This window comes from Salvelinus alpinus, chromosome 2 (assembly GCF_045679555.1).
Source record: "Salvelinus alpinus chromosome 2, SLU_Salpinus.1, whole genome shotgun sequence".
NCBI classification, from domain to species: domain Eukaryota; kingdom Metazoa; phylum Chordata; class Actinopteri; order Salmoniformes; family Salmonidae; genus Salvelinus; species Salvelinus alpinus.
Genome location: NC_092087.1, coordinates 1,261,390 through 1,279,578, shown reverse-complemented (window position 1 = coordinate 1,279,578; position 18,189 = coordinate 1,261,390). Strand labels below are relative to the sequence as shown.

Genomic DNA, 18,189 nt, shown 5'->3' with positions numbered 1-18,189 from the left:
CCATCTGCTGATCATGTGGTGGTACTGACCTTCACTCTTCGCCCTCAGAAGAGCCTCAATTAGTCAGGGCATGAACTCGACAAGGTGTTGAAAGCGTTCCAACATGAGATGCTGTTGCCACAGTTGTCAAGTTGGCTGGATGTCCTTTGGGTGGTGGACCATTCTTGATACACACAGTAAATTGTTGAGCTTGAAAAACACAGTAGCTTTGCAGTTCTTGACACTAACCGGTGAGCCTGCCACCTACTACCATACCCCGTTCAAAGGCACTTAAATCTTTTGTCTTGCCCCTTCACCCTCTGAATGGTACTCATACACAATCCATGTCTGAAGGCTTAAAAATCCTTCTTTAACCTGTCTCCTCCCCCTTCATCTACACTGATTGAAGTGGCTTTAACAAATAACATCAAGGCATCATAGCTTCACCTGGATTCACCTGGTCAGTCTGTCAAGGAAAGAGCAGGTGCTCTTCATGTTTTGTATACTCCGTGTGTGTATTTATATATATATAATATTACACTACCGTTCAAAAGATTGGGGTCACTTAGAAATGTCATTTCTGACTAACCCCAGATGCAAAATGAATAGGAAATATAGTCAAGACGTTGACAAGGTTATAAATAATGATTTTTAATTGAAATAATAATTGTGTCCTTCAAACTTTGCTTTCGTCAAAGAATTCTCCATTTGCAGCAAATACAGCCTTGCAGACCTTTGGCATTCTAGTTGTCAATTTGTTGAGGTAATCTGAAGAAATTTCACCCCACGCTTCCTGAAGCACCTCCCACAAGTTGGATTGGCTTGATGGGCACTTCTTACGTACCATACGGTCAAGCTGCCCCCACAACAGCTCAATAGGGTTGAGATCCGGTGACTATAATGGAGTGGCTAGCACAGACAGAATACCAGCTGACTGCTTCATCCCTAAATAACTATTGCATAGTTTGGAGCTGTGCTTTGGGTCATTGTCCTGTTGTAGGAGGAACTTGGCTCCAATTAAGCACCGTCCACAGGGTATGGCATGGCGTTGCAAAATGGAGTGATAGCCTTCCTTCTTCAAGATCCCTTTTACACTGTACAAATCTCCCAGTTTACCACCCCCAAAGCACCCCCAGACCATCACATTGCCTCCACCATGCTTGAAAGACGGCGTCAAGCACTCCTCCAGCATCTTTAAATTTTTTCTGCGTCTCACGAATGTTGATCTTTGTGATCCGAACACCTCAAACTTAGATCCGTCCCACAAATGCTGATGCTCCAGATACTCAACTAGTCTAAAGGCCAGTTTTATTGCTTCTTTAAATCAGGACAACTGTTTTCAGCTGTCCTAACATAATTGCAAAAGGGTTTTCTAATGATCAATTAGCCTTTTAAAATGATACACTTGGATTAGTAACACAACGTGCCATTGGAACACAGGAGTGTTGGTTGCTGAAAATGGGACTCTGTACGCCTATGTAGATATTCCATTAAAAAATCTGCCGTTTCCAGCTACAATAGTCATTTATAACATTAACAATGTCTACACTGTATTTCTGATCAATTTGATGTTATTTTAATGGACAAAAAAATAGCTTTTCTTTCAAAAACAAGGACAATTCTAAGTGACTCCAAAGTTTTGAACGGTAGAGTGTGTGTAATATATATATATACACAGTGCATTCGGAAAGTATTCAGACCCCTTCCCTTTTTCCACATTTTGTTTCGTTACAGCCTTATTCTATAAATGGATTAAATAAATACAAATTCTCACCAATCTACATTCTGTCGAACATATTATTGTTAAATCTCATGGATCCTATGGAGGGAGGCAAAGGGCAACAGTCTGGTTTCAGTCACTGATAAGGTAGGACAGCCGTGGATTAGGGAGGAGTAAGAATTTCAGCCCGAGGTCAGATGAAGTTTTTTCAAATGTATTAAAAATAAAAACAGAAATATATCTTATTGACATAAATAAACAGACCCTTTCCTATGAGACTTAAAATTGAGCTCAGGTACATCCTGTTTCCATTGATCATCCTTGAAATGTTTCTACAATTTGATTGGAGTCCACCTGTGGTAAATTCAATTGATTGGACATGATTTGGAAATGCACACACCTGTCTATATAAGGTCCCACAGTTGACAGTGCATGTCAGAGCAAAAACCAAGACATGAAGTCGAAGGAATTGTCAGTACAGCTCTGAGACAGGATTGTGTCGAGGCATTTCTGCAGGATTGAAGGTCCCCAAGAACACTGTAGCCTCCGTCATAATTAAATGGAAGAAGTTTGGACTCTTCTTAGAGCTGGCCGCCCGGCCAAACTGAGCAAACGGGGGGAAGGGCCTTGGTCAGGGAGGTAACCAAGAACCCAATGGTCACTCTGACAGCATTCCAGAGTTCCTCTGTGGAGATGGGAGAACCTTCCAGAAAGACAACCATCTCTGCAGCATTCCAGCAATCAGGCCTTTATGGTAGAATGGCCAGACAGAAGGCACTCCTCAGTAAATGGCACATGACAGACCTCTTGGAGTTTGCCAAAAACTCTGGTCTGATGAAACCAAGATTGAACTCTTTGGCCTGAATGCCAAGCGTCACATCTGGAGGAAACCTGACACCATCCCTACGGTGAGGCATGGTGGTGGCAGAAAGTAATACGACGTGTATGTTGTGTAGTAAGCTGTTACTATCCCATGTGCTTCACCCTAATAATTTGGTCCCTTTCCCCCTCAGAATTTAGCCAACTGTTCTGACTTGGTGGTGCACATGTAGCCTATAGCCTGTTTTAGAGAAATGTAATTGTTGAATATTGTAAGAGATTTCATTGTCTGCCTATAAGCCCCCGTAACTTTTTCCTATGGTTCCGACTTGGTGTACAGTTCGATGTGCATTCTCCACGGCTGGTTCAACGGGAAGATCCTCAGCCTGGATAAGTTCTGTGAGAAAATGGAAATGGAAGCCATCGGATTTCCTTGTTCGATGTCATTATCAAGTCCTATGACACGAAGATTACATTTATGACTGTGCATTTCCAAAACGTCAAGCTTGTCGTGAAGTTTGGCGTTTTCTTCTGAGAAAAGCATGGGATTCTTCAAATTCAGACACTCTGTCATCCACTTTAGACATGGCTTTATCGACTATGGCTATATTCTCATTACACTCCACGACTGATATCGTAGTGGTTTCCAGACTTGGTTGGTGCTTGTTGTCTATTGCTGTCAGGGGTGAAAGCAGATGTAATTTCTTATGCAATAGCCTAGAGTTTTTTCCGGCATGTGTTATTCATTGTTTTACCAGTACGGCGTACCCCCACTATTTATTTTACTGGGATGCGGAACAGGTGTTATGCCGAAAAGTTCCCCCTTGCCGAAAGTCCCCCCCCCCCCCCCCCATTCTAATTTCCTTAATTTTGTGGCTAGAGACAAATACTTTCTGTGGCACACATCAGAGTCAAATACTTTCTATAGAACAAACTTCACATCAGGATAGGCAACCGAAATGAATAATTAATTAATGTGTGTATATTAAACAGAGGGAGTAAAATGTAGGCAAGCAATAAACATTTCTAAACTACTAGTCGAATAAGATATGGGAGAGATGACGAATTTTGGCAAAGATATTTATTTATAGACCAATACACTTGAAACAAATAGCCAAACAGAAAACTGCAGACATTACTACTGCCTCCCCGCGATCAAACCGACGTAAAAAATAAAATGAAACGCAGCCTAACGTGATCAGAAATCTCAACTAGCAAGCAAGTCGCAGCAATGAAGAATAGAGTGCGTGCGCGTTCACGCGAAGAGGGGGGGGGGGGGGCTTACCGGTACAACCCCGGACCATACCACCTTACCACCGGACCATACCACCTTACGTTCACCCTTGATTGCTGTGCCTATCTCTTCACCTATGATAGAGCGGGTGGGGATTCATTCGGCTCATGTTGTCCCCCTGCAAATTGTAAACCCGATTCGGTGCACGCCATTGCATCGACAGTGCAGTTTCTCCGTTTTCTCGATGATCTTTGTTCTTTCTTCTGTTTGTCCCGTTTACGCGGTGGCATCACCACATAAACTCGTTAATGTTACCTACATTCAGATAATGAAAAATTAGATTAGAATATTCTTGTAAATTCAAATTTAAGCGGGGGCTCAACATTCCGTGCTCACTCCATCTTCTTAAAATCTAACCCTAACCTTAAATTAAGACCAAAAAGCACATTTTTGATCTCTATTTATTTATCCAAGTCTAACTTTGTGCTTGTGGTAACTAGTGACAACGGAAAACCGGATGCATGCACTGCAGCGTGTCATTAATGCCTATTTTGATTGGACCCCAGTCTGTCAATCTGTTTGTCAAGTTCCCGCCTCCAATTACGTTGTGGGCATGTCGCGTGCGCTAATGGCAGTTGCGCTGTCCGGTCGTTTTGTGAATGTTGTTATGAGTATGGCGGCGGATACTTACAGAGGACGGCAAGTTGTTAGAAATGTTCAGTTCAACTGAAGAAAGCTTTAATTCAAACTTTTTTGTGATCGATAGTGTTTCGACTGACATTTATAACATCAACGCAACACATGTTTTTTTTCTTCTTGGGACTCTTCAGAAGATTACTGGACAGGTGATGCTGCAGTCAAACTTGTCTCCGTTTACCGAGTCTGCTGTCAGTCAGCTAACTACCTAGTCTTTCCTATGTAACTCTTTCCGACTCGGCTAACGTGAACTTTTGCAATGAGGCCAGTTTATTGCCTACTTGTTTTGAGTTGCTTGTCAAAAAATAACACAAGTTTACCTGAAGTAACACAACCGTTCCAGAGCTAGTTGATCACGACTATTCACCCGAAGAGGCCCGACTACTATTCCAGCTAAATGACAAGTTCTTAGCGCGTTAGCTTAACTAGCCATATAGCTAGCTACTTTTTAGAACTAACAGTGTTATTGCACTAGGCCTGTCCAGCTCTACTTACCTCTACCATACTCGTTTTAAGGCGTATCTTTGAACCTGTTTGGAACATTATGCTTCACGATTAGAAGGATTTGTTGCTGTTTGGGGCCTTGAAACTAAATATTAGCCTGCTAGTCTTCCTAAATTGGGAGTGGCTGGAGGTTGCATTAGCTAGTTAGACATTTAGCTAGCAAACAACCTCAGATACTCATTCTTTAGCACCCGTCCATAGTGAGTATGGTAAACAACTTAATGTTAACTCAGCCTCTAGGGGGGTTAAAAACACTTATTGATGACATATTAAACCACGGTCAAATTGTCAGCGGGTGTGTTTCAATGGCTAACCGTATCATCAGCAGGGATAGGAAACCGCGCGATGGTCAGATTGTGTAATATAGCTATCTGGATTTATCCGATGGGCTAAAGATTAGCTGCCTGCCGCTAACTTGCGCGGCATAATATAGCTTCTCTCGCTATACATTTTGATGGGCGTGGGAAAATATTTTCTAGATTGCTACTGTTGCTATCGTCAAATGGTTTTGGCTGTACTGTATTGTGGCCTGTACGTAGTCATATTGAGTCATTCACTGGACGTAATGTAGCTCTGTAGAAAGATACCATAAATACATGTTTATTTTGTAATTTTTACATTATTACAGGAGGTTTTACTTAATTAAAAGGAGAAAAAACGTCCAAATGAATGGCTAGCTAGCAGTGCCTAACTTAAAATAGAAGAGCCAGCCAGACAGCGAATAGCCAGGTTACATGGTTTATTAACAAAACAGCCGAGGATTTAAGACTGAAGTTAGTCATTCTGGATCAAGAAACCTTGTCTTTCGTCGCTGATTGGAGTAACATTCCCAAGCCATCATCAATGCCTTCAGCGCTGGCCATCTTCTCCTGCCGTCCGAATTCACACCCTTTTCAGGAACGTCATGTATACATGGACGAGCCAGTCAGGATCGGGCGCTCTGTGGCGCGATGCCGACCCGCTCAGAACAACGCGACGTTCGACTGCAAGGTTCTGTCACGGAACCATGCCCTGGTCTGGTTTGATCACAAGACTGGCAAGGTGAGTCTGACTGTCAACCAGTCGGCTAACTACTAGCTTTTACCTTGCATGGTACAGCTTTTACCTAGCATGGTCATTGTACATTTTTTAAAATTTCACCTTTATTTAACCATGTAGGCCAGTTGAGAACAAGTTCTCATTTACAACTGCGACCTGGACAAGATAAAGCAAAGCAGTGCGACACAAACAACATGGTATAAACAAACATACAGTCAATAACACAATAGAATAAATATATATACAGTGTGTGCAAATGAGGTAAGATTAGGGAGGTAAGGCAATAAATAGGCCGTGGTGGCGAAGTAATTACAATTTAGCTATTAAACACAAGAGTGATACATGTGCAAGTAGAGTTACTGGGGTGCAAAGGTGAAAAAAGAAAACAATATGGAGATGAGGTAGTTGGATGGGCTTTTTACAGATGGGCTGTGTACAGGTGCAATGATCTGTGAGCTGCTCTGACAGCTGTTGCTTAGTGAGGGAGATATGAGTTTCCAGCTTCAGTGATTTTTGCAATTATTTCCAGTCATTAGCAGCAGAGAACTGGAAGGAAAGGCGGCCAAAGGAGGAACAGGCTTTGGGGGTGAAATGTACCTGCTGGAGTGTGTGCTGCTATGGTGACCAGTGAGGTGAGATAAGGCGGGGCTTTACCTAGCAAAGACTTATAGATGACCTGGAGCCAGTGGGTTTGGCAACGAGAGCATACTATTCGCAGTGGTGGGTAGTATTGGTGCTTTGGTGACAAAACGGATGGCACTGTGATAGACTGCATCCAATTTGCTGAGTAGAGTGTTGGAGGCTATTTTGTAAATGACATCGTCGAGGATCGGTAGGATAGTCAGTTTTACCATGGTAAGTTTGGCAGTGTGAGTGAAGGAGGCTTTGTTGCGAAATAGGAAACTGATTCTAGATTTAATTTTGGATTGGAAATGCTTAATGTGATTCTGGAAGGAGAGTTTACAGTCTAACCAGACACCTAGGTATTTGTAGTTGCCCACATATTCTAAGTCAGAACCGTCCAGAGTAGTGATGCTGGATGGGCGGGCAGGTGCGGGCAGCGATCGGGTGAAGAGCATGCATTTCGTTTTACTTGCATTTAAGAGCAGTTGGAGGCCACGGAAGGAGAGTTGTATGGCATTGAAGCTCGTCTGGAGGTTAGTTAACACAGTGTCCAAAGAAGGGCCAGAAGTATACAGAATGGTGTCGTCTGCGTAGAGGTGGATAAGAGAATCACCAGCAGCAAGAGCGACATCATTGATATATATATACAGAGAAAAGTGTCTGCCCGAGGATTGAACCCTGTTGCACCCCCATAGAGACTGCCAGAGGTCTGGACAACAGGCCCTCTGATTTGACACACTGAACTCTGTCTGAGAAGTAGTTGGTGAACCAGGCGAGGCCGTCATTTGAGAAACCAAGGCTGTTGAGTCTGCCGATACGACTGTGGTGATTGACAGAGTCGAAAGCCTTGGCCAGGTCGATGAATACGGCTGCACAGTATTGTCTTTTATCGATGGCGGTTATGATATTGTTTACGACCTTGAGCATGGCTGAGGTGCACCCATGACCAGCTCGGAAACCAGATTGCATAGCGGAGAAGGTACGATTCAAAATGGTCGGTGATCTGTTTGTTAACTTGACTTTCGAAGACCTTAGAAAGGCAGGGTAGGATAGATATAGGTCTGTAACAGTTTTGGTCTAGAGTGTCTCCCCCTTTGAAGAGGGGGGTGCTGATGCTGTGGCAGCTTTCCAATCTTTGGGGGTCTCAGATGATACGAAAGAGAGGTTGAACAGGCTAGTAATAGGGGTTGCAACAATTGTGGTGGATAATTTTAGAAAGAGTTTCATATTGTCTAGCACAGCTGATTTGTAGGGGTCCAGATTTAGAAACTCTTTCAGAACATCAGCTATCTGGATTTGAGTGAAGGAGAAATGGGGGAGGTTTGGGTAAGTTGATGTGGGGGGTGCAGGGCTGTGGACCGGGGTAGCCAGGAGGAAAGCATGGCCAGCCGTAGAAAAAGGCTTATTGAAATTCTCAATTATTGTGGATTTATTGTTGATGACCGTGTTTCCTAGTCTCAGTGCAGTGGGCAGCTTATTCTCCATGGACTTTAGTGTCCCAGAACTTTTTGGAGTTTGTGCTAAAGGATGCATATTTCTATTTGAAATATCTAGCCTTTGCTTTCCTAACTGTCTGTGTATTTTGGTTCTTGACTTCCCTGAAAAGTTGCATATCGCGGGTGCTATTCGATGCTAATGCAGTACGCCACAGGATGTGGAGAATTTGTTCTTAATTAACTGACTTGCCTAGTTAAATAAAGGTTAAATAAAATAAATAAATGGTGGTCTCCCTCAATTTCACCCCTTCCTCTCCCTCTTCTCCCTTCTCCCCTCACCCCTTCCTCTCCTCCCCTCACCGTCAGGTCTGCCTATGACTATGACAGTCTTTCTCAATAGCAAGGCTGTGGTCACTGAGTCTGTACATAGTCAAAGATTTCCTTAAGTTTGGGTCAGTCACAGTGGTCAGGTATTCTGCCACTGTGTACTCTGTTTAGGGCCAAATAGCATTCTAGTTTGCTCAGTTTTTTTGTTAATTCTTTCCAATGTGTCAAGTAATTATCTTTTTGTTTTCTCATGATTTGGTTGGGTCTAATTGTGTTGTCCTGGGGCTCTGTAGGACCTGCTTGCTTAGGGGACCCTTCTCCAGATTCATCTCTCTGTAGATGATGGCTTTGTTATGGAAGGTTTGGGGAATCGCTTCCTTTTAGGTGGTTGTAGAATTTAACCACTCTTTTCTGGATTTTGATAATTACTGGTTAACGGCCTAGTTCTGCTCAGCATGCATTATATGGTGTTTTATGTTGTACACAGGATATTTTTGCAGAATTCTCAATTTGCTGTTTGTTCCGTTTTGTGAATTCTTGGTTGTTGAGCGGACCCCAGACCTCAACCATAAAGGGCAATGGATTCTATAACTGATTCAAGTATTTTTAGCCAGATCCTAATTGGTATGTCTAATTTTATGTTCCTTTTGATGGCGTAGAAGGCCTTTCTTGCCTTGTTTCTCAGTTCGTTCACAGCTTTGTGGAAGTTACCTGTGGCGCTGATGTTTAGGCCGAGGTATATATCGTGTTTTTGTGTGCTCTAGGGAAACTGTGTCTAGATGGAATTTGTATTTGTTGTCCTGGCAACTGGACCTTTTTTGGAATACCATTATTTTGGTTTTACTGAGATTTACTGTCAGGGCCCAGGTCTGACAGAATCTGTGCAGAAGATCTAGGTGCTGCTGTAGGCCCTCCTTGGTTGGGGACAGAAGCACCAGATCATCAGTAAACAGACATTTGACTTCAGATTCTAGTAGGATGAGGCCGGGTACTGCAGACTGCTCTCTCTCTCTCTCTTTCTCTCTCCTGCCTGAACAGTCACTGCCAGACAGGCATGTTGAACAGGCTTGTAATCAGCCGCAAACCAGGTAACTCCATGGAATCGGTCAGTCTGCCACATTTTGAGAAATAATGGATCATAGCTGCAGGGTTGACACACAATGACAGCCAGCTATGGCAACTGTACTGAGATGGAATATGAAACCATTGGTCGATGTTCTGTTTTGTGTAGGGTTATAGGACAGTGCTATTTGTGTCTACTTGTCTGTCTCAAATCAAATTTTATTTGTCATATGCTTCGTAAACAACAGTCTGACTAACAGTGAAATGCTTACTGACAGGTCCCAACAATGCAGAGAAAGATAATAGAAAGTAAACATGTGATAATAAATACACAATGATAACATGGTTATATACAGGGTACCAGTACTGAGTCAATGTGCAGGGGTACGAGGTAGTAACATGGCTATATACACAGGGTACCAGTACTGAGTGGATGTGCAGGGGTATGAGGTAGTAACATGGTTATATACACAGGGTACCAGGACTGAGTGGATGTGCAGGTGTACGAGGTAATAACATGGTTATATACACAGGGTACCAGTACTGAGTGGATGTGCAGGGGTACGAGGTAATAACATGGTTATATACACAGGGTACCAGTACTGAGTGGATGTGCAGGGGTACGACGTAGTAACATGGTTATATACACAGGGTACCAGTACTGAGTGGATGTGCAGGGGTATGAGGTAGTAACATGGCTATATACACAGGGTACCAGTACTGAGTCAATGTGCAGGGGTACAAGGTAGTAACATGGCTATGTACACGGGGTACCAGTGCTGAGTGGATGTGCAGGGGTATGAGGTAATAACTTGGCTATATACACGGGGTAACAGTACTGAGTCAATGTGCAGGGGTACAAGGTAGTAACATGGCTATGTACACAGGGCACCAGTACTGAGTGGATGTGCAGGGGTACGAGGTAGTAACATGGCTATGTAGACGGGGTACCAGTACTGAGTGGATGTGCAGGGGTACGAGGTAGTAACATGGCTATGTACACGGGGTACCAGTACTGAGTGGATGTGCAGGGGTATGAGGTAATTGAGGTAGATGCTGTATGTACAGTTGAAGTCGGAAGTTTACATACACCTTAGCCAAATACATTTGAACTCGGTTTTTCACAATTCCTGACATTTAATCCAAGTAAAAATTCCCTGTCTTAGGTCAGTTAGGATCACCACTTTATTTTAAGAATGTGAAATATCAGAATAATAGTAGAGAATGATTTATTTCAGCTTTTATTTTCATCACATTCCCAGTGGGTCAGAAGTTTACATACTCAGTTAGTATTTGGTAGGATTGCCTTTAAATTGTTGAACTTGGGTCAAACTTTTCAGGTAGCCTTCCACAAGCTTCCCACAATAAGTTGGGTGAATTTTGGCCCATTCTTCCTGACAGAGCTGGTGTAACTGAGTCAGGTTTATAGGCCTCCTTGCTCGCACACGCTTTTTCACTTCTGCCCACATTTTCTATAGGATTGAGGTCAGGGCTTTGTGATAGCCACTCCAATACCTTTACTTTGACATTTTTGCATGTTACGATTTTATATGTTTGTTCAATATATTTACCATGAGTTTATCTATATTTTTCGTAGCTGTCTATTTACCACCACAAACCGATGCTGGTACTAAGACCACACTCAACGAGCTGTATAGGACCATAAGCAAACAGGAAAACGCTCATCCAGAAGTGGCGCTCCTAGTGGCCGAGGACTTTAATGCAGGGAAACTGAAATCTATTTTACCTAATTTCTACCAGCATGTTGCACAGGTCACAACTCTAAATCACCTTCCCTCCACACACAGAAACGCATACAAATCCCAGTGGCTAGATGTGCCAAGCTTATAGAGACATACCCCAAGAGACTTGCAGCTGTAATTGCTGCAAAAGGTGGCTCTACAAAGTATTGACTTTGAGGGGCTGAATTGTTAAGCACACTCAAGTTTTCATTTTTTTGTGTTTTTCACAAATATTTTGCATCTTCAAAATGGTAGGCATGTTGTGTCAATCAAATGATACAACCCCCCCCCCAAAAAAAATCTATTTTAATTCCAGGTTGTAAGGCAAGAAAATAGGAAAAATGTGAATGGGGGTATTCACCTACTTTCGCAAGCCACTGTACAGGACTGTTTCGCTAGTGCAGACTGGAATATGTTCCGGGATCCTTCCGATGACGTTGAGGAGTTTACCACATCAGTCACCGGCTTCGTGTGTGCCAAACTCTGCCCACCTAAAGAATAAATAATGTGGGACATAATATTTTGGGCATCCAGGGTAGGTTATAGTCTGCTTCCCAAATGGCACTCTATTCCCCGTAGGGCTCTGGTCAAAAGTAGTGCACTATATAGGGAGTAGGGTGCCATAGGGCTCTGGTCTAAAGTAGTGCACTATATAGGGAATAGGATGCCATAGGGCTCTGGTCTAAAGTAGTGCATCCCCCCCCAATAATTTATTGTGACCACACCCCAAATGTAATGTAATGACCTTAACTGTAAATATAGGTTTTTGTCATCAGCCATTGACCTTAAGTTAATTGCATTTAAATCTCTTATCAAAATGAATAGGAACCAATAAATACATTTACTAAAAATGTTCACATGTTTTGGTGAATCCGTCTTTGAATACCACTGCAAATTGCCTGGGCCACAGTTGCTAGGACATCTCAGGAAGCTAGTGAGCCTGGATAAAGACTGTTAATGCAAGACCCACACACAAAACAAACGCACCCCCCCCCCCCAGCTGCCTGCTAGATTGACAACTCAAGACGACACCCCACCCTACATGCGTTACATACCTCCCCCAAGGCCTTTCTCATGTACCCACATCAATCCAGTTCTGTGGTAGAATCAGCACGTGATCAAGGGTTGTCAGGCACTAATGTTATTAGGTTGCTTTCACAGGGCACTGTTGTGAGTGGAGAGTTAGAGGGCTGGAATTGGTTCATCTCACTGGACTTCCTGTTCAACTGAGGAAACCCATCACATCAGTGAGTCCTGGACTGGGTACAGTATAGCACAGTTGGCACACACCAGCCTACCTGAGACTTCAGTTGCTCTAGGTCATGTGTCAGGGGTTCAATGTGACAAACTTTGACAGGCAGATAATGTGGGGTTTTCTCTGGATGTTTACCAAACCAGTTACTGTCCTCCACCCACTCCATATCAGTAGGCCTACAGTACATCATGAACTAGTAAGTTTGCTAAACTGATTTCGGTGCTGCTGTAACCAGTCCTCTCCCTCAAATCCCTGGAGAACTAAATGGCTGTTTTATAAGCTAGGTGTCTATGTGCCATGTGCTTCCTGTTGCTAATAACCAGGCCTCTCTGAACGTCTTAGTTAGACCAGCGTTATAGGTGCAGCAGGCAGCGTCTGGAGTTGAAAATAGACAGACACACCCCTTACTTGAAATGCAGTCCGGTTCTTCCTGCTGGTACTAATACACTATATCCCCTCCTCGCTGCTTGAAGGACAAACCAGATCGTGCTGATAAAGCAGCGGGTGTCCGTCCTATCTTCCCTGACCACTGAACATCAGCCGTAACGCCCCGTCTTCCCTGACCACTGAACATCAGCCGTAACGCCCCGTCTTCCCTGACCACTGAACATCAGCCGTAACTCTGTACTGAACAACAATATAAACACAACATGTAAAGTGTTGGTCCCATGTTTCATGAGCAAAGATAAAAGTTCTCTCAAATGTTCCAAAAGCTTTTCTCATTTTGTGCACATTTGTTTACATCCCAAAGCATTTCTCCTTTGCCAAGATATGCCACTCCTGTCAGTTGGATGGATTATCAAGAAGCTGATAACACAGCATGATCATTAAACATGTGCACCTTGTGCTGCGGGGAAAAAGGCCACTCTAAAATGTGTGGTTTTGTCAACACAATGCCAATGGCATGCTGACTGCAGGAATATCCACCAGAGCTGTGGCCGGAGAATTGTATTTATATTTCTCTACCGCAAGCTGCCTCCAACGTAATTTTTATAGAATTTGGCAGTATGTCCAACCGGCCTCGCCAACCGCAAACCACGTGTAACCACAAAATCCCATGACCTCTACATCCGGCTTCTTCACCTGCGGGATCTCCCGCGCCCCAGCAGGTATCTCACTGGTCATCCCCAAAGCCAACACCTCCTTTGGCCGCCTTTCCTTCCAGTTTTCTGCTGCCAATGACTGGAACGAATTGCAAAAATCACTGAAGTTGGAGACTTACCACCCACACTAACTTCAAGCAAAGGCTGTAGGGCAGCTTACCGATCACTGTAGCTGTACACAGCCCATCTGTAAATAGCCCATCCAATCTACCTACCTAATCCCCATATTGTTTTTATTTACTTTTTTGCTCTTTTGCACACCAGTATTTCTACTTGCACATCATCATCTGCACATCTATCACTCCAGTGTCAATTTGCTAAATTGTAATTACTTCGCTACTATGGCCTAATTATTGCCTTACCTCATTTGCACACACTGTATATAGATTTTTCTATTGTGTTATTGACTGTACGTTTGTTTATCCCATGTGTAACTCTGTGTCGTACTGCTTTGCTGTATCTTGGCCAGGTTGCAGTTGTAAATGAGAACTTGTTCTCAACTAGCTTACCTGGTTAAATGAAGGTGAAATAAAACATTTAAGTCTGAGGGGGGTGCTGAGGAGTATTTCTGTCTGTAATAAAGCTTTTTAGTTGAGAACTCATTCTGATTGGCTGGTCCTGGCTCCCCAGTGGTTGGGAATATGCCCAACCATGGCTGCGCCCCTGCCTTGTCATGTGAAATCTATAGATTTTAAGGCCTAATGAATTTATTTCAGTTGACGGATTTCTTTATATGAACTGTAACTCAGTAAATTCTTTCAAGTTTTTGCATGTTGCATTTATATTTTTGTTCAGTATATTTCCAAATGTGTGTTCTCATGGCTCTCTTGTCCCTCTGCAGCAGACCTATGGTAAGCAATGTGTTTGGAACATCGCAATGCATATTGTATCGGCACCAAAGTATCGTGATAATATCGTATCGTAAGGTCACTAGCAATTCCCAGCCCTAAACTATAGTATTGTAACTGTTTTCCTCCTCTCTGTATTTCAGTTCTACCTGCAGGACACTAAGAGTAGTAACGTAGCTATAGTACTGTAGTAATATTACAGTATTATAACAGTATGTTGGTACTGTAACTGTATTCCTCCTCTCTGTATTTCAGTTCTACCTGCAGGACACTAAGAGTAGTAACGGGACGTTCATCAACAGCCAGCGTCTGAGCCGGGGGTCGGAGGAGAGTCCTCCCTGTGAGGTCCTCTCTGGTGACTTCATCCAGTTTGGTGTGGACGTCACAGAGAACACCCGTAAAGGTACACACACACACACACAACGATGATGTCCGCTATACAGTTGAAGTCGAAAGTTTACATACCCTTAGGTTGGAGTCATTAAAACTCGTTTTTCAACCACTACACCCATTTCTTGTTAACAAACTATAGTTTTTGCAAGTCGGACATCTGCTTTGTGAATGACACAAGTCGTTTTTCCAACAAATGTTTAGACAGATTATTTCACTTATAATTCACTGTATCACAATTCCAGTGGTTCACAAGTTTACATACACTAAATTGACTGTTCCTTTAAACAGCTTGGAAAATGTCATAGCCTATCAGAAGCTTCTAAAGCTAATTGACATCATTTGAGTCAATTAGAGGTGTGCCTTTGGATGTATTTCAAGGCCTACCTTCAAACTCAGTGCCACTTTGCTTGACATCATGACAAAATCAAAAGAAAGTCTGGTTCATCCTTGGGAGCAATTTCCAAATGCCTGAAGGTACCACGTTCATCTGTACAAACAATAGTACGTAAGTATAAACACCATGGGACTACGCAGCCATCATACCGCTCAGGAAGGAGATGCGTTCTGTCTCCTAGAGATGAACGTACTTTGGTGGGAAAAGTGAAAATCAATCCCAGAACAACAGCAAAGGACCTTGTGAAGATGCTGGAGGAAACAGGTACAAAAGTATCTATATACACAGTAAAATGAGTCTTATATCGACAACCTGAAAGGCCACTCAGCAAGGAAGAAGCCACTGCTCCAAAACCGCCATAAAAAAGCCAGACTACGGTTTGCAACTGCACATGGGGACAAAGATCGTACTTTTTGGAGAAATGACCTCTGGTCTGATGAAACAAAAATAGAACTGTTTGGCCATAATGACCATTGTTATGTTTGGAGGAAAAAGGAGGAGGCTTGCAAGCCGAAGAACACCATCCCAACCGCGAAGCACGGGGGTGGCAGCATCATGTTGTGGGGGTGCTTTGCTGCAGGAGGGACTGGTGCACTTCACAAAATAGATGTCATCATGAGGATGGAAAATTATGTGAATATATTGAAGCAACATCTCAAGACATCAGTCAGGAAGTTAAAGCTTGGACGCAAATGGGTCTTCCAATTGGACAATGACCCCAAGCATACTTCCAAAGTTGTGGCAAAATGAAAAAAGCGTGTGCGAGTAAGGAGGCCTTCAAACCTGACTCAGTTACACCAGCTCTGTCAGGAGGAATGGGCCAAAATTCACCCAACTTATTGTGGGAAGCTTGTGGAAGGCTACCCGAAATGTTTGACCCAAGTTAAACAATTTGAAGGCAATGTTATCAAATACTAATTGAGTGTATGTAAACTTCTGACCCACTGGGAATGTGATGAGAAATAAAAGCTGAAATAAATGATTCTCTCTACTATTATTCTGTCATTTTACGTACTTAAAATAAAGTGATGATCCTAACTGACATAAGTATAGAATAACTATCTTCAAAGTAATGACTCGGGACGTCGGGTTTGATATGAAAGCTTCTTTTAGTAATAATTCTTGATCACGTTACATTTAACAACTTTAGATTCTACAAAGCAATGCTAAGATGCTAGCGCAAAGGAGCCAAACGTAATCACCTATTAATTGAACTTAACTAGCGCGTTCACTCTCTACTTCCTGTCGCAAGGCATTCTGGAACTTGCAGTCAAAAGCGTAATTCAATACTAACCAATACAATTACATATGTAAATAACTAAAGAAATATCTTTAGATAAAGCTCAATGAATTAACTTAAACATTAACTCTGTAACACATTAAAGTTACAACAATAAGACAGGGAATTGGTACTAGGATTAAATGTCAGGAATTGTGAAAAACTGAGTTTTTCAAATTTATTTGGCTAAGGTGTATGTAAGCTTCTGACTTGTATGTGTGTTGTGTAGTATATGGGTACACATCAGAGTTGGAAAGAGCACCCTAATTATGGCTTCTCCTGTGACAGTATGGGCAGGGCCTTTTTTGTAAACAAACTGAAAAGGTGCATACTGCCCCCTACTGTGCTGGAGTTTGTGTGTATAGTCTAAAAGCCTTCAATAGTGCAAGTACGTGCCACTATACCTGCATTGCTTGCTGTTTGGGGTTTTAGGCCGGGTTTCTGTACAGCACTTTGAGATATCAGCTGATGTACGAAGGGCTATATAAATACATTTGATTTGATTTGAAGTACGCCCATCTCAATGGTACACAACAAGGGTTGCATCCCAATGATCTGTTCTTCCTCCCAAAGTGTGCACTCGTTCACTTCCATTCACTGATTCCAAATGACTGGTATAAGAAAAGGTGAAAACTCCCCTTTTCTATTCCTCCACCAATCCAATTATTTTAGATTTGTTGGAAGTAGTGAACGACTGGAGTGTACAACTCAGGAGAAAGGAGCCATTATTGGGTGGGTTTTGAGGTTAGTTTGCACTGTGGAATGATGCCAGTAGAGATGTGATAGAACTTGCCATCAGCTTTTTTGTCCCACGCAGGATTCAATCCGATCACTCTTTGTCGGCTTTGGGTTGTTTTTAAAGGTAATTTCCGATTGAGCTATGAGGTGTTTTTACTGTTTAAAGGGATACTTCAGGGTTAGCATGCTAGCAGATAACCATAGACTTCCAGTCATTGCGCTGACGCTAGTTAGCATCGGCTCTTGAAACTACCTCTAACTTCCTTCACACTGGACACAGAGACGTACAAATGGTATCAACTGTTCATCTGACTCTGGGGAACGTGAAGCTTCCAGGCTCTGCACATTAAACTAAAATGTCTGGACGGGAGCCCACTAGAATGTTTAGATGTCTGGACGGGAGCCCACTAGAATGTTTAGATGTCTGGACGGGAGCCCACTAGAATGTTTAGATGTCTGGACCGGAGCCCACTAGAATGTTTAGATGTCTGGACCGGAGCCCACTAGAATGTTTAGATGTCTGGACCGGAGCCCACTAGAATGTTTAGATGTCTGGACGGGAGCCCACTAGAATGTTTAGATGTCTGGACGGGAGCCCACTAGAATGTTTAGATGTCTGGACCGGAGCCCACTAGAATGTTTAGATGTCTGGACCGGAGCCCACTAGAATGTTTAGATGTCTGGACCGGAGTCCACTAGAATGTTTAGATGTCTGGACGGGAGCCCACTAGAATGTTTAGATGTCTGGACCGGAGCCCACTAGAATGTTTAGATGTCTGGACTGGAGCCCACTAGAATGTTTAGATGTCTGGACCGGAGCCCACTAGAATGTTTAGATGTCTGGACCGGAGCCCACTAGAATGTTTAGATGTCTGGACCGGAGCCCACTAGAATGTTTAGATGTCTGGACCGGAGCCCACTAGACTGTTTAGATGTCTGGACCGGAGCCCACTAGAATGTTTAGATGTCTGGACCGGAGCCCACTAGAATGTTTAGAT

General features: G+C 43.0%; 1 protein-coding gene across 8 annotated transcripts in view; it reads left to right on the top strand.

The window, feature by feature from the left end:
* The first annotated feature begins 4,366 nt into the window (after positions 1-4,366).
* Positions 4,367-18,189, top strand: part of LOC139552663 (sarcolemmal membrane-associated protein-like) — a 115,356-nt gene continuing 101,533 nt past the window's right edge. For all 8 annotated transcript variants that reach the window (XM_071364668.1, XM_071364650.1, XM_071364620.1 and 5 more), the window contains exons 1-2: positions 4,367-5,993; positions 14,643-14,790. In XM_071364668.1, coding sequence (XP_071220769.1) covers positions 5,796-5,993; positions 14,643-14,790 — 346 coding nt within the window. In that variant the 5' untranslated portion in view covers positions 4,367-5,795. The remainder of the gene's footprint in view (positions 5,994-14,642; positions 14,791-18,189) is intronic.